Source organism: Rhinatrema bivittatum, chromosome 2 (genome assembly GCF_901001135.1).
Source record: "Rhinatrema bivittatum chromosome 2, aRhiBiv1.1, whole genome shotgun sequence".
NCBI lineage: Eukaryota > Metazoa > Chordata > Amphibia > Gymnophiona > Rhinatrematidae > Rhinatrema > Rhinatrema bivittatum.
The window spans coordinates 818,534,243-818,551,606 of NC_042616.1; the positions used below are offsets into that span (position 1 = coordinate 818,534,243).

General features: G+C 46.1%; 1 protein-coding gene across 1 annotated transcript in view; it reads left to right on the plus strand.

Moving 5' to 3' along the window:
* The window catches only part of MROH1 (maestro heat like repeat family member 1), a gene marked incomplete in the record, with an annotated part of 402,473 nt that overhangs the window by 125,108 nt on the left and 260,001 nt on the right, over positions 1-17,364 (plus strand). The window contains 2 exon segments of the mRNA XM_029592292.1: positions 12,924-13,062; positions 17,218-17,270. Of these exon segments, the coding sequence (XP_029448152.1) occupies positions 12,924-13,062; positions 17,218-17,270 (192 nt within the window).

The window sequence follows — 17,364 nt, forward strand, 5'->3', positions numbered from 1 at the left end:
GCATCCACCACTTCTACTCCTGTCTCTCTCTGCCGAGCACAGAACCGCGGAGCTTTGGCGTTCCAAAACTTTGCCATGAGATCCATGCTGGGCGTGCCCCACGCATCACAAATGAGTTGAAAAGCCGCGTCCGTCAATTCCCATTCCCCGGGATCGAGATGATGACGACTTAGAAAGTCTGCCTGCACGTTGTCCATGCCAGCGATGTTTGACGCTGCTATGCTTACCAAGTTTTGTTCTGCCCAGCTGATCAGTTGGTGAGCTTCCATCGCCACCGGTTGACTTCTGGTTCCTCCTTGGCGATTGATGTACACCACCGTGGTCGCATTGTCTGAGAGAATTCTGACCGACTTGCCCTGCAGGAGAGGATGGAATGCTTGCAACGCCAACCAAACCGCCCTGGTTTCCAGTCGATTGGTCTCCCATTGAATCGCTCTGATCAATCAAAGTCCTTGTACCAATTTCCCTCGGCATACCTCTCCCCAATCAGAGAGACTGGCATCTGTGGTGACCACTGTCCAGTTGGGCACCCCCAGGGGAACTCCATGGATTAAATTGTCAGTCACCAACCACCAATCGAGACTGGATCATGCTGCCTCCATAAGCGGCAAAGGTAGATGAAAAAGCTCGGAGACTGGATTCCATCGGGAAAGCTAGGCGGACTGTAAAGGCCTCATATGCGCAAAGGCCCAGGGTACCAGTTCTAATGTTGAAGTCATCGACCTGAGAACCTGTAAATAATCTCTGATCCTGGGCGGGTGCTTGAGCATTAAACTTCTTACTTGGACTTGCAGCTTGGAGATGTGTTCCGTGGTAAGAAAAACTCTGCCTTGCTGAGTGTCAAATAGAGCACCCAAATATTCCAATGACTGAGTGGGCTCCAGTCGGCTCTTGGCGAGATTGACCATCCAGCCCAACGATTGGTGAAGCTGAAGTACTCTCTGAATCGCCTCCTGGGCAAGGGCTTTTGATTTCACACAAATCAGCCAATCATCCAAGTAAGGTTGCACGAGCAACCCCTCCGTGTGTAGATAGGCTGCCACCACCATCATCACCTTGGTGAATGTCCTGGGTGCTGTGGCCAGACCGAAGGGCAGAGTCCGAAACTGAAAACGCTGATCCAGTACCGAAAACTGAAGAAACGTTTGGTGGTCTGACCGAATGCCTATATGAAGATCTGCTTCCGTGAAGTCTAAGGATGCTAGAAACTCCCCCTTGCGCACCGAGGCAATGACTGACTGGAGAGTCTCCATGCAAAACAGGGGGACCCAGCGACATCTGTTTACTCTTTTCAGATCCAGAATGGGCCGAAAGGAACCCTCTTTTTTTGACACTACGAAGTAAATGGAGTAACGGCCTTTCCTCCATAGGCACTGAGACAATGGTCCCTAGTTGCAGAAGTCATTGCAAAGTGTCCTGCACCGCTCTTCGCTTCGTTTCGTAACCACAGGGAGAAATTAGAAATTGGTCCCGAGGACGCTGAGCAAAATCTAAAGCATAGCCCTCTCTTATCACAGTAAGGACCCACTGGTCCGTCGTTACTTTGGTCCATTCCTTGAAAAACAGGGACAGTCTGCCTCCTATCTCCGGCATGGAGGAATGGACCGGCGCCCCTTCATTGTGTAGATTTGGCCCCGGAGGAAGACTGGGCATTCCCAGCTCTGCCGAATCTTCTGCCACGAAAGGGCTGGGACCAGGACTGTTGCCTAGTTGGGGTCTGACGAAAAGAAGAACTGGGGGCCTGGAGGGTAAGAGGGGGAAATGGCAGAAGATCCTGGGGGATGCAAGAGAGGAGCTGGGGATGAGAGGGAATCAACTGGGGTGGGGGGATGTGAGAGAAGAGTTGGAGGGGAGGAAGGGAGGCTGAGAGGTGAGATACGAGGATGGCGTGAGAGGGAGGGGATGACAAAGGATCAATTAGAGATTATAAAAATAGCTTCAAAGTGAGAGGGGTTCAACTGAGAGGACAAGACTGCAATGGGGGATTGAAGCAGTGTTAGCTCTGAAGCTCAGGAGCCTTAAGCAACCAGAAGTGGTGGGAGAAAAATCTGGCTCAGAGAGCCTGGGAGAGAGGAGCAGTGGCAATCTCCACTAGCCTGTGCACACTCAGCCTAGCCTTTCCCTCATGGCTGATCCAAAGCCGATGGTGATTTGCAAGTTGCAGCAGCATTAGTAATGAAATTCAGCACAGGCTCTGTGAGCCGGTGCTAGCTCAAAGGCCCTGCAGCAGCACCAGTTTCCCCTTGTGCAGGGCTTCCTATTAGCACAGAATCTCGTGTGAAAGCCAGGACCACTGCAGGACCTGCTGGCTCACAGGCCCCATGCTGCTTGGGGAGTTTGAAGATCATTGCCTTTTGAGGTACTTGTAACCCCAGCTGGAGGTTTTGTGATCCCATTTGAGGGCCCGACCCACAGTTTGGGCAGCCCTGGTCTAACAGTTCAATCACCAGCTCCACTGGGGATGTCTCCAACTCTTATCACACTAGAGAACGTCAGGCTCGTGGCACAGATGTTACGTGTGCAGTAGGACATTTTGATTTCAGTTAGAAATCCTTGAACCAGAAGGTCCTAAAGTTTCAAGTGGAAGAGATTTTTGTCGTGGATCCCTTCTCATTGTATGAAATTCAGGAAACAACTAAGTCCTGGTTTTTAAATCAGGTTTTCAGAGGTTATTAATTGTTTTACTGGATTATTATTTTTATCTGCTAGACTCTTATTGCCGTTATTTTTATTGTTATATTTTTCTATTGTTTTATGATGTTAGTTTATCATTATTATATTTTATGTACTGTTTTGTATTCTATGTAAACTTATTTGAATCACTTTGCTGAAAATCAGTATAAAAAGATAAACATTCCCATGTGACCCAAGGGACTTGCTTCAGTATCTCTCCTTCCTCTTGTCTTCAGGCCTGATCGCATCTTCAGCTAAAGATCACCTCAGCACCCTTGTGGTGCATCACCAGCAGGTGGAATGGGCTCCAATCTCCATCCACTGTTTAATATCAATGTTCTTGAATGGTTTCTGGCTTTCCAAGTCACTGGTCACTAAACCTCCAGGGCCCTTGAACCTCAATGTAGTCCTAACTAAACTCATGAAATCTCTTTTCGAACCTGGAAACTGTTGTTTCTTGTAACAGTCCCTTTGGCTTGAAGTTTAAGTGAATTGCATGCTCTGGTTTCCCACTCACTGTACCTGCAGTTATTTCACAACCGGGTGGTTCTGGGTACTCGGCCTAAATTTCTTGTGGAAGTGGTGTCTGCTTCCACATTACCCAAGCTATTATGCTGCCAACCTTCCTTCCAAGACTGCAAGAGAGTCCTGGCATATTTCCTAAAGAGGACTCAACCTCGCTGTCAGGCTTCTCAGCTCTGCGTATCCTTTCATCCCAGTATTACCTAAAGAGGACCCAACCCCACTGTCGGGCTTCTCAGCTCTGCGTATCCTTTCATCCCAGTATTACCTAAAGAGGACCCAACCTCACTGTCAGGCTTCTCAGCTCTGCGTATCCTTTCATCCCAGTATTACCTAAAGAGGATCCAACCCCACTGTCAGGCTTCTCAGCTCTGCGTATCCTTTCATCCCAGTATTACCTAAAGAGGATCCAACCTCACTGTCAGGCTTCTCGGCTCTGTGTATCCTTTCATCCCAGTATTACCTAAAGAGGACTCAACCTCACTGTCAGGCTTCTCAGCTCTGCGTATCCTTTCATCCCAGTATTACCTAAAGAGGATCCAACCCCACTGTCGGGCTTCTCAGCTCTGCGTATCCTTTCATCCCAGTACTACCTAAAGAGGACCCAACCTCACTGTCGGGCTTCTAAGCTCTGCGTATCCTTTCATCCCAGTATTACCTAAAGAGGATCCAACCTCACTGTCAGGCTTCTCGGCTCTGTGTATCCTTTCATCCCAGTATTACCTAAAGAGGATCCAACCTCACTGTCAGGCTTCTCGGCTCTGTGTATTCTTTCATCCCGGTATTACCTAAAGAGGACTCAACCTCACTGTCAGGCTTCTCGGCTCTGTGTATCCTTTCATCCCAGTATTACCTAAAGAGGACCCAACCTCACTGTCAGGCTTCTCGGCTCTGTGTATCCTTTCATCCCGGTATTACCTAAAGAGGACTCAACCTCACTGTCAGGCTTCTCGGCTCTGTGTATCCTTTCATCCCAGTATTACCTAAAGAGGACCCAACCTCACTGTCAGGCTTCTCAGCTCTTTGTACCCTTTCATCCCACTAGATTGGGAAGGGCATTTGCTAAACACATGCTGTCTGACTGACTAGCAAGCTGTATAGTGCACTCTTATGCAATGGCTGGCTTACAGATTACAGACTCTGTCAAGGCTCATCAAGTGAGAACTATGGAGACTTCAGTGGCTCTTCTCAGAGCCACTTCTATTGAAATTATATGGAAAGCTGCTACTTGGTCATCTGTTTACACCTTCACATCCCACTATTGTCTATACAAGAAGTCCTGAGGAGAGAGTAACTTCAGACAAGCAGTTTTGTGCTCTTGTTCACCCAGTAGCCCACTTCCCACTGGTGGGGTCTGGGTTGTCTGCTTTAGTAGTAGTTCGCAATACAACCCTCAGCTTGGGACTCCCCATGCATTATGGCTGATTCATGCCTGCTTGTCGACTGACAAAGCAAGTTTGCTTAAGAACATAAGAAATTGCCATGCTGGGTCAGACCAAGGGTCCATCAAGCCCAGCATCCTGTTTCCAACAGAGGCCAAAACCAGGCCACAAGAACCTGGCAATTACCCAAACACTAAGAAGAACCCATGCTACTGATGCAATTAAAAGCAGTGGCTATTCCCTAAGTATAATTGATTAATAGCCATTAATGGACTTCTCCTCCAAGAACTTATCCAAACCTTTTTTGAACCCAGCTATACTAACTGCACTAACCACCTCCTCTGGCAACAAATTCCAGAGCTTTATTGTGCGTTGAGTGAAAAAGAATTTTCTCCGATTAGTCTTAAATGTGTTTCTTGCTAACTTCATGGAATGCCCCCTAGTCCTTCTATTATTCGAAAGTGTAAATAACCGAGTCACATCTACTCGTTCAAGACCTCTCATGATCTTAAAGACCTCTATCATATCCCCCCTCAGCCGTCTCTTCTCCAAGCTGAACAGCCCTAACCTCTTCAGCCTTTCCTCATAGGGGAGTTGTTCCATTCCCCTTATCATTTTGGTAGTCCTTCTCTGTACCTTCTCCATCGCAATTATATCTTTTTCGAGATGCGGCGACCAGAATTGTACACAGTATTCAAGGTGCGGTCTCACCATGGAGCAATACAGAGGCATTATGACATTTTCTGTTCTATTAACCTTTCCCGTCCTAATAATTCCTAACATTCTGTTTGCTTTTTTGACTGCTGCAGCACACTGAGCCGACGATTTTAAAGTATTATCCACTATGATGCCTAGATCTTTTTCGTGGGTGGTAGCTCCTAATATGGAACCTAACATCGTGTAACTACAGCAAGGGTTATTTTTCCCTATATGCAACACCTTGCACTTGTCCACATTAAATTTCATCTGCCATTTGGATGCCCAATCTTCCAGTCTCACAAGGTCCTCCTGTAATGTATCACAGTCTGCTTGTGATTTAACTACTCTGAATAATTTTGTATCATCCGCAAATTTGATGACCTCACTCATCGTATTCCTTTCCAGATCATTTATAATATATTGAAAAGCACCGGTCACTGTTTACCCTTTTCCATGGATAAAATTGACCATTTAATCCTTCTCTCTGTTTCCTGTCTTTTAACCAGTTTGTAATCCACGAAAGGACATCGCCTCCTATCCCATGACTTTTTAGTTTTCGTAGAAGCCTCTCATGAGGGACTTTGTCAAACGCCTTCTGAAAATCCAAATACACTACATCTACTGGTTCACCTTTATCCACATGTTTATTAACCCCTTCAAAAAAATGAAGCAGATTTGTTAGGCAAGACTTCCCTTGGGTAAATCCATGTTGACTGTGTCCCATTAAACCATGTCTTTCTATATGCTCTACGATTTTGATCTTGAGAATAGTTTCCACTATTTTTCCCGTCACTGAAGTCAGACTCACTGGTCTATAGTTACCAGTAAACAGGTCTATAGTTACCAGTAAACAGGGTTTTGGGTAGACAGCAGGAAGAATTGGCCATACTTAATATGCACCTGCCTTCCTGGAGAGTCAACTTCCTCATTAAAGCTTATGCTCTGGAAGAGACTAAGGGGGTTCACAAGGCAACGTGCACAAGTGGGAACTCCTGTACATGCTCAGTAAGTTATCTTACTGAGGTCTGAGAGCTGGGTTTTTGTTGGCAGTGTCAGATGATCTCATCCATGCGTTATGGCTGATTCTTCCTACTGTTTACAGAGAACCCTGTTTACAGGTAAGTAAATTTGCCATATGGCCCTTCGCTCTGGAACTCTATACCAGATTCCCTAAGGCTACTGTCTAATCCCAAGGAGTTGAAGAAAAGACTGGAGAACTTCTGTTCTTCCTATTTTAAAGAATAATACCTCATCATTCATGGATTTTTCCAATTTGAGACCTATTGCATCATTGTCTCTTTAGCAAAAATGCTGGAATCAGTAGTCTTATTTCAATTAAAAGATTATCTAACCGAATATGACATATTAAACCCAAATCAACATGGTTTTAGAAAGGGGCATTCCACGGAGACCCTCCTTCGACACGTTCCTAAGAGGATTTGACTCTTATACTGAATATTTAGTGATTTTTTTAGATATCTCAGCAGCATTCGACACGCTGGACCATAAAATTCTGGTATCTGTTCTTCAACATATAGGAATTCACTCCACAGTATTAAGTTGGTGCGAAAGTTTCCTTATTAATCGTTCCTGCCAAATTAACATCGGTTCCTGTTTCTCCCAATTTTACTCTCAATTAACAGGCGTACCTCAAGGCTCTTCATTATCACCTATATTATTCAATATATATCTTCTACCGTTGTCACATCTTATCTTCTTTAAGTGTGCAATACAAAATTTATGCAGATGACATCCAACTATTTGTACCATATAAATCATCCTGGTCAGAAACTTTCTCCCTGATCCAACTATACAACAACACCATTGAACAATGGATGGCCCAAATCGTTTAAAACTTAACAAAAAAACCCCAGAAATTGTATTTCTTAGTTTCATATCAAATTCTTGTAATGCTCCCCCTGCTAATATTATGTTGGGAAAAGATGTTATTCAAATCACTAAAATTGTACGGAACTTGGGAGTTTGGATTGACTCTAATTTATCTTTATCGCAGCATATAGACAAAGTAGTAAAAAACTCATTTTTTAAACTTCATGTGTTAAAGCAACTACGGCCCCTATTATTTTTCCATGATTATAGATCAGTTTTTGCAGGCTTTGATCTTCTCGGGAATTGATTATTCAGTGGATTATATCTAGGTCTACCTGAATCAACTATCAGACCCCTTCAGTTAATCCAGAATTCAGCAGCCAGACTTCTCACAGCACGTTTCTCCTGTTTTGCAGAGACTACACTGGTTACCGGTGTTGATTCTAAAGAAACGCTGGAGATGTTAAGTAACTTGAGACTTTTAATTAAAGAAAGACAGAGGCAAAGACAACAAGGGAGGGCAGGAACAAATTATTTTGTTCCCCGGAGTATCAGGCTTACAGCAATCGTGTGAATACCTTGATACTCAGTCGTCCAGCAGTATACCCACACTTTATATATTCCTTATACTGACCAATCAGAGTACATTCAGAGCGTTATTTCTAGATAAGTATGGTCCATTTCATTTGAGAATTTTTAGACCAATCAGCTAATGGGTCTGGGGTGTTGGCTGGCTGCATTCCAGCACGTAGGCAGGGTCCTCAGTAGTCGTAATCTAAAACTAGCATTCTTGAATACAGCAGAGATGAGGTACTTCAGAAAGTCAGTGCATAATATAACATACACCAGTTAAATACCGAATATGGTATAAAATACTTACACTTATTCATTCTCTGTTAAATAATATTGACTCCATTTGGCTATGTTCTACATTTCGAGTTTACAAACCCTCAAGAGATCTTAGGTCAGCTGGGAAAAATCTATTAGAAGTTCCCACAGTGAAAATGGCTGCTTTAAATGTAACAAGACAAAGAGCCTTTTCAGTAGCCAGACCTACTCTGTGGAATGCTTTACCGGACTCCTTGAGACAAATACATAATAGAAAGGACTTCAAAAAAGCTTTAAAAACTCATTTTTTTAAGGAAGTATTTGAGAATCTCAAATTTGCTTAACAGTAGTTAACTTCAGGGTGATAGACAGTTATATGCTGCATTTATTTTAAGGTTCTTAAATTTTATATGTTTATGTTTTTCCTTCTTTTGTTTTTTTATAACATAGCAGTTCATGTTTGCCTTAATCTATCATAGTATATTTTAGTTTGGTTGATCAAAATGTTAATTGTATTTTTATTCTAACTTTATTTTATTTTACTTTTATTTTTATTTTATTTTTATTTTATAGTTTTTATTTTATTTTTATTATCGTAAACCGCTTTGTTCAATCTTTGTATTGGTAAAACGGTATATAAACATATAAAATAAATAAATAACGTATGTGCACTGGCTTTCAAACAATCTGTGTCTGTTTGATTTCCTCTGCTTTTCTTTTAAAGCAGGCTGCAGCTATTTGTTTTTATTGTGTCAAGATATAAGAGTTTTATGCTTTTTGTTTTATCAATACTTTTTGTGAGCTTTCATATTTTATTATGTATGTGCCTTTGGAAACCGTTCCATTGTAGAATGCGGTATACAAAATATTAAAAGAAAAAATGTACATAAAGATCCTTCTTTTGTATATGGTTAGATATTTCTTGTAAGTTTAGCAGACCTCAGCCAGTCTAATGTCTCAGTAATATTTTTGCCCTCATGAAAAAAGGTGCAGGGTTAGCTTGGAGGAGTGTGATTTCATTTGTAAATTACTGCGTGCTGCTTCCTTTCTCCGAGCACAAGCAAGGATGGGAGTCCTCACAGATGGGGTGACAACATCAGATGGAGCCTGGCAAGGAAAACTTTTGTCAAAGTTTCTAGAAGCTTTGGCACACTGAGCATGCCCAGCCTGCCACTATCCGCACGGCCACACGGGGTCCCTCTTCAGTCTCGTTTTACCACGAAGTAGTTGACATTGCGGTCTAGGAGCTCTCCCCAAAAGTTTTTTCAGAACACTCTTTCCATCGGAATATTTCTTCCTTTCCCCTCCGCGCAGGGTCCCTCCCGCTATCGTTTCCCCCAGCGTGTCTCGGTAGGTACATTTTTCTCCCGTCCTATGCGGTTGATTCCTGAGCGTGTCGCCTCCCGGTGGCCACCGGCTATCGACTGCTCGCCGGCTTCTTTTTATGGTGTTGACCGGTTTTCGGAAATGCCCCCAGTGCCCGCGGACCATGTCTCTCACGGATCCGCATGAGGTCTGCATCCTTTTCTAGGGGCCTCCAACAAGTCCGCGGGTGCCCCGTCTGTGCTCAGATGACTCCCAAGGGCTGCTGTTCCTGGCTGGACAGCTTTTTGGCGCCAAATCGTCTGCTCCATCGACTCTGGCATTGGGGACCTCAACACCGAAGGGTTGGGGGGACCACTCCGACTCGGCGTCTCCGTCCACATCCCACCCGATCCAACCTCGGGAAGAAAACGGCTCGGGGGATCTTCCCTCTCTGTCATCTGACCATTCTAAGGCATCTGGATCGTCTGCTTCCTCGGCGCAGGAGAAGAACCGGGATGAGCACTGAGGGAAACACCGGCATCGGCAGTCGTCATTGCACGGCACCGGTGCCAATGCTGGGGACCACTAGCCCATGCCAAACCTCTCCCGAAGCGACCCCGTGGAGAAGAGGCCCCATTCTCTTCCAGACCCAGGCGTTCCCCCACTGATTCCGGTGTCGGGCACCGAGCCTCCTCGGCCTCCCGTGGAGGGCTCCGGTGATTCATCATCCACCACTTCTTCAGTCATCTGCACTGCCAGATTTTCAGGAGGAATTGAACCACAGGGTGCAACAGGCAGATCTCCATGCCCTCCGGAGTGTTGAAGAGCCCCTGGCACCAGCCTCCATACTGGAACCAGCGCCTGCACTGTTAACGCCCCTGCTGTGTTTAAAAAAGGATTGGATAAGTTCTTGGAGGAGAAGTCCATTACCTGCTATTAAGTTCACTTAGAGAATAGCCACTGCCATTAGCAATGGTTACATGGAATAGACTTAGTTTTTGGGTACTTGCCAGGTTCTTATGGCCTGATTTGGCCACTGTTGGAAACAGGATGCTGGGCTTGATGGACCCTTGGTCTGACCCAGTATGGCAGGTTCTTATGTTCTTATGGAGCGTATCGACATCCTGTTAGGCATCCTACCAACACAGCCGATTGCCAGGGCCCACTTGGTTCTTCCTCCTTGGCCACCGAGATCCCTCTCCAGAGTGATTCCAATCCTCGGATCCTGCACGGAGGAAGGAGCACAACCGTGCCCAAGGCCTGCGAAGGTGCCTCCGCTCCTCAAGCCCATTCCCAGGCCACTGGTTTCCTCGGTGCCTCCGGTGCCTTAGATTCTCCCGAGGCCTCTGGCACTGAGGTTGCCCAGACAACCCTCGATGCCACTACCAAGGGGAATGGGCGTTGGTCTCTCTCACTGTCCCCCCGGGGACATCAGTGAGGAGGATGCACCATACAAAATGTCGCCAAAAGGATCTCCACCTGGCCGAGGTCTGAGACTTCTCCCCCTCAGTACTGCACGGTCTTAATGTTTCTGCTTGGTGAGACTCAGGATCTCCTCCTGGCCGAGGTCTGAGACTTCTCCCCCTCAGTACTGCATGGTCTTAATGTTTCTGCTTGGTGAGACTCAGGATCTCCTCCTGGCTGAGGACTGAGACTTCTCCCCCTCAGTACTGCACTGTCTTAATGTTCCTGCTTGGTGAGACTCAGGATCTCCTCCTGGCCGAGGTCTGAGACTTCTCCCCCTCAGTACTGCACTGTCTTAATGTTCCTGCTTGGTGAGACTCAGGATCTCCTCCTGGCCGAGGTCTAAGACTTCTCCCCCTCAGTACTGCACTGTCTTAATGTTCCTGCTTGGTGAGACTTGGGATCTCTTGCAGACTGAGGGCTGATATTGAGCCCCTCTTCAGTGGTGCCTTCTCTTAGGATTCCTCCTTGGTGAGACTTGGGATCTCTTGCTGGCTGAGGGCTGATACTGAGCCCCTCTTCAGTGGTGCCTTCTCTTAGTGTTCCTGCTTGGTGAGACTTGGGATCTCTTGCTGACTGAGGGCTGATACTGACCCCCTCTTCAGTGGTGCCTTCTCTTAGGATTCCTCCTTGGTGAGACTTGGGATCTCTTGCTGGCTGAGGGCTGATACTGAGCCCCTCTTCAGTGGTGCCTTCTCTTAGTGTTCCTGCTTGGTGAGACTTGGGATCTCTTGCTGGCTGAGGGCTGATACTGACCCCCTCTTCAGTGGTGCCCTCTCTTAGTGTTCCTGCTTGGTGAGATTTGGGATCTCTTGCTGACTGAGGGCTGATACTGACCCCCTCTTCAGTGGTGCCTTCTCTTAGTGTTCCTGCTTGGTGAGACTTGGGATCTCTTGCTGACTGAGGGCTGATACTGACCCCCTCTTCAGTGGTGCCTTCTCTTAGTGTTCCTGCTTGGTGAGACTTGGGATCTCTTGCTGACTGAGGGCTGATACTGACCCCCTCTTCAGTGGTGCCTTCTCTTAGTGTTCCTGCTTGGTGAGACTTGGGATCTCTTGCTGACTGAGGGCTGATACTGACCCCCTCTTCAGTGGTGCATTCTCTTAGTGTTCCTGCTTGGTGAGACTTGGGATCTCTTGCTGACTGAGGGCTGATACTGAGCCCCTCTTCAGTGGTGCCCTCTCTTAGTGTTCCTGCTTGGTGAGATTTGGGATCTCTTGCTGACTGAGGGCTGATACTGAGCCCCTCTTCAGTGGTGCCCTCTCTTAGTGTTCCTGCTTGGTGAGATTTGGGATCTCTTGCTGACTGAGGCCTGATACTGACCCCCTCTTCAGTGGTGCCTTCTCTTAGTGTTCCTGCTTGGTGAGACTTGGGATCTCTTGCTGACTGAGGGCTGATACTGACCCCCTCTTCAGTGGTGCCCTCTCTTAGTGTTCCTGCTTGGTGAGACTTGGGATCTCTTGCTGACTGAGGGCTGATACTGACCCCCTCTTCAGTGGTGCCTTCTCTTAGTGTTCCTGCTTGGTGAGACTCTGGATCTCTTGCTGACTGAGGGCTGATACTGACCCCCTCTTCAGTGGTGTCTTCTCTTAGTGTTCCTGCTTGGTGAGACTCGGGATCTCTTGCTGACTGAGGGCTGATACTGACCCCCTCTTCAGTGGTGTCTTCTCTTAGTGTTCCTGCTTGGTGAGACTCTGGATCTCTTGCTGACTGAGGGCTGATGCTGACCCCCTCTTCAGTGGTGTCTTCTCTTAGTGTTCCTGCTTGGTGAGACTCTGGATCTCTTGCTGACTGAGGGCTGATGCTGACCCCCTCTTCAGTGGTGCCTTCTCTTAATGTTTCTGCTTGGTGAGACTTGGGATCTCTTGCTGACTGAGGGCTGATGCTGACCCCCTCTTCAGTGGTGCCTTCTCTTAGTGTTCCTGCTTGGTGAGACTTGGGATCTCTTGCTGACTGAGGGCTGATACTGACCCCCTCTTCAGTGGTGCCTTCTCTTAGTGTTCCTGCTTGGTGAGACTTGGGATCTCTTGCTGACTGAGGGCTGATACTGAGCCCCTCTTCAGTGATGCCCTCTCTTAGTGTTCCTGCTTGGTGAGACTCGGGATCTCTTGCTGACTGAGGGCTGATGCTGACACCTCCTCTTGGTGGCGCATTCTCTTAATGTTCCTACTTACACAGTGGATACAATTTTCTTAACGTTCCTGCTTTCTTTTTCAGGTGGTGTCTTCACATCCTTACCAAGGGGATGGCCGGGGAATGTCTGCTCTCCATCTCTTAAGTGTTATGCAACCTAATATCCATGTTGCGGTGGAAGAGCTGTGGAAGGAGGCGATTCCACGGCTCCTGGAGCATCTGGAAGGTAGAGCATTAAAAGAATTGTTTCAGAATTGATGGAAGAGTTGGGGAGGGATGGATGTTCCTGCCAGTATGGCATTGTCTTATGTTCTTACCTGGGTGGTAGCTCCTAATATGGAACCTAGCATCATGTAACTACAGCAAGGCTTATTTTTACCTATATGCTGTTATCAATCTGCTAGGAGTTAGCAATCTGTAATAATCCACTATGCTGATGGGAGGAGCAATCAGATAGGGGAGTTAACAATCTATAATAATACAGGTGTTAGTTGTGGGTGGATCCTTGGGCCGGTGGCAGATGACCACGCCCCCGGGGGAAGATCCCGAGAGGGGCCACCGGCTAGGCTTGAGTATGGAGACAGACACACACTCGTTCTTTTATTAAATAAGGTTTTGAAACAACCAGAGGTGGCAGTAGTGAGCTGAAGTGCCCGGTAGGGCTGAAGTCCCTCAGATACTGGAACAGCGATGCCAGCATGGCTGAGCTGTAGAGAAACTGAATATAGTGAGTAGGCAGGGTATGCAGAGTTCATGAACAGAACCTAGATGACAACACTCACAATAATGGTCTCGGAGAGGCTCAGCAGCTGGAAAGGGTAGGCCCTCGAGGAGCGAGTACCTGGTTCCAGGGAAAGCTCTGAGAGAGCAATGGCAACTCACAATGATGTAGGCAGCGATAGCTTCCAGGCAGAAGAGAATCAGCAGAGAGTCAGGAACGAGGGTCCTCGAGGAGCGAGTGCCTAAAAGGGCAAAGAGAGAGCGAGGCCTCTGAGGACCAGGTACCTCTGGTAGGTCCGAGGGGGCAGAGTAGTTAGAACGAATCCTTGCTAACTCAGTTTGTTAGCGATAACAGAGACCTTTAAATATCGGAAGCGGATGACGTCATCTCAGGGGGACGCCCCTGAGGTTCACGCCCTTGCTGGTCGCAACATATGCATCACCTTGTACTTGTCCATATTAAATTTCATCTGCCATTTGGAAGCCCAATTTTCCAGTCTCACAAGGTCTTCCTGCAATTCATCACAATCCGCTTTGAGATTTAACTTCTCTGCCCAATTTGTGTCGTCCGCAAATTTGATCACGTCACTCGTCGTACCCCTTTCCAGATCGTTTATAAATATAGAGGTAGGCAAACATACAGATAGTAAACTAGGGAAACATTTAGAGATAAAGGGAGCATTTCAAAGACAGATAAGTTTGGGAAAACTCAGAATGATGGGGCAACATGGAGCAGCACAACTCCAGCACCTTCTTCTCCACTGGAAGGATCTGTTTAAGAAGATTAAGGAAGCTGGAGAAGAATCCAGTTCTCTGACGACAAATAGGTTTACCCAGTCTCATGACTGGATCACGTGACTGCATATGGCGCCAAGCGGTATGAACTTGAAAGGGCTTCCTGGTATATGCTAGAAGTGTTTACTGGTCATGCATGGACTTCCTGAACTCTTACAGCTCTGCTTACGTTTTTCTGTTGGCCCAGTCGGGTATTTTTCAAATAAGCTCTGTGGTTTATTCAGCGTTCACACTACTTTTTCTTCTGACCTTAGTCAAGAATTGTACTATTTTTTTCTCTTAGTTTTTTTTCACCTTGTCAGAGAAGAAGGTCAATGGCTTCAAAATCTGACCCAAGTGTGCCGAAAAGATGTGCATCACTGATCATCACAAAGCTTGCTCTATTTGCCTTGGAAAGGACCACATTTCTAATGGCTGTGAAATCTAATCCAGGATGTCAGTCAGAGCAGTTCAGGCTCTGAGTCTTCCATGCTTCAAGAAATGGGCCTTGAAGGCTCAACTCATAGTCCGTGAAACTTACTGTAGTTAGACTGCTGGCCAGGCGTTGCCAAAGTGGTACTCAACCTCTTTGGCACCTGTCTTCAAGGACAGAATCTAGAATCAAACCAAATTTATATCTTCCTGCCAACGTCTTTTAGAAAGGAAGCCACTAGGAAGTATTATGGTTTCAATTGGAAGAGGTGAGAGAACTGGATGCTAGATCCTTTCCCAGGCATGACCTGCTTGAAAGCTTGTACATCTCAGAGTCCAGCATCAATACCAACTTTGTTAGAGGTCCCCTCTGTGATTATTACCTCCTTTATGTAGAAGGAAACTCTATTTCCACAACCTTTAATTGTCAGATTTATGCGGAAACCTCCCATCAAAACCCATCATGGGACATCACCGTGGCTCTAATCCAGCTGATGAAAGCCTTTTTTGAGCTTTGTGAGCTTAGGTACCTAACCTGGAAAGTGAATTTGTTGGTGGCAGTTCCTTAAGCTCATAGTCACTGAGCTTTGGGCCTGTTCCTTCATCCCAAAATCCTGTCTAAGTTTGTGTCAGACTTCCTTCTTAATCGGTTCTCCTTCAACAGATTTCCCCAGGCCATGTTCCCCTAAGGAGGAAGAAAGTCTCCATACTTTGGATTGCAAGAGAGAGAGTTCAAACAGCTGTTGCCTTTTATGTGGAGAAGACTCCAGTCCTTACAAAGTTCACACATTGTTTTGTTTCTTTGAACCCCAATAGACCTGCAGTGCAATGACAAAAATGCACCATTTCCAGTTGGGCAGCAGACTGCATCTCCTTCTATTATGCCCAGGTGGGATTGAACTTTGAGAGGGCCTTGGCATTATCAGTTCTCAATCTAAGGTCTACCTCCTTTGAGATCTGCAAATAAATAACATGGAGTTAATTTATTGCATGAACATGGTTTCCTATCAGAACTGTAAGTTTGGACTGTCTGTCTCCATAACCTTTGTGAAGAGCAGAGTTCATCTCTCTCCCTCCTAGTATCACATTTTATAGTTTTAGGTTGTTTCCTTCATTGTCAATGTTCTAGAAAAAAAGAAAAATGTGTGCTTTTTTATGTCCATTTGCAGTTGTTATCCTGTTTTCTCCCTTTTTTTATGGAAACCCCTTAGCTGGAGAGACTCTCTCTTTTGACTGGTGAACCTGCTGGGGGCAGTGGTTACACCAGAGGCATCCTTTGGGGACTTGACCATGGATGTGTGGCTTGCCTGGTCTTCTCTGCTTCTTGCTGCATTTCAGAGGTGGTTTTAACGCAGAGCATTCTGGGGAGAGCAGCAGATGAGCCAGGGAGTATGTTGTTAGCGCAGGGAGAAGAGAGACCAGATACACATGGGACAGTGCACTACGGATCTCTCTCCCATGCAGTCTGAATGTCTGGAAGAAATGGAGTTCTGAGTATTCTGCAAGGTGATGCATATAGGGAAAAATAACCCATGCTATAATTACACAATGTTGGGTTCCATATTAGGTGCTACCACCCAAGAAAGAGATCTAGGTGTCATAGTGGATAACACATTGAAATCGTCAGCTCAGTGTGCTGCAGCAGTCAAAAAAGCAAACAGAATGTTGGGAATTATTAGGAAGGGAATGGTGAATAAAACAGAAAATGTCATAATGCCTCTGTATCGCTCCATGGTGAGACCGCACCTTGAATACTGTGTACAATTCTGGTCGCCGCATCTCAAAAAAGATATAATTGCGATGGAGAAGGTACAGAGAAGGGCAACCAAAATGATAAAGGGGATGGAACAGCTCCCCTATGAGGAAAGACTAAAGAGGTTAGGGCTGTTCAGCTTGGAGAAGAGACGGCTGAGGGGGGATATGATAGAGGTCTTTAAGATCATGAGAGGTCTTGAACGAGTAGATGTGACTTGGTTATTTACACTTTCGAATAATAGAAGGACTAGGGGGCATTCCATAAAGTTAGCAAGTAGCACATTTAAGACTAATCGGAGAAAGTTCTTTTTCACTCAACGCACAATAAAGCTCTGGAATTTGTTGCCAGAGGATGTGGTTAGTGCAGTTAGTGTAGCTGGGTTCAAAAAAGGTTTGGATAAGTTCTTGGAGGAGAAGTCCATTAACGACTATTAATCAAGTTTACTTAGGGAATAGCCACTGCTATTAATTGCATCAGTAGCATGGGATCTTCTTAGTGTTTGGGTACTTGCCAGGTTCTTATGGCCTGGATTGGCCACTGTTGGAAACAGGATGCTGGGCTTGATGGACTCTTGGTTTGACCCAGCATGGCAATTTCTTATGTTCTTATGCTGTCTCTGCAGGTTTGGGGAGGGCATACTGTGTGTGCACCAGAGAAAATGACAGGAAACTAACTCAAATGAATGTCTTCATCTTTCAGACAACACTGAGGAAACCCTGGTGCAGAAAAACTGGGAAGAGAAACTGCTTCTGGTAAGAACTTGGGCTGCTGCCTGCCATGTGCCATACAAGGGTGGAAGGGAGGATGGAGATGGGGGAGGGGGAGAGAAGGAAAAAGGCAGACAGG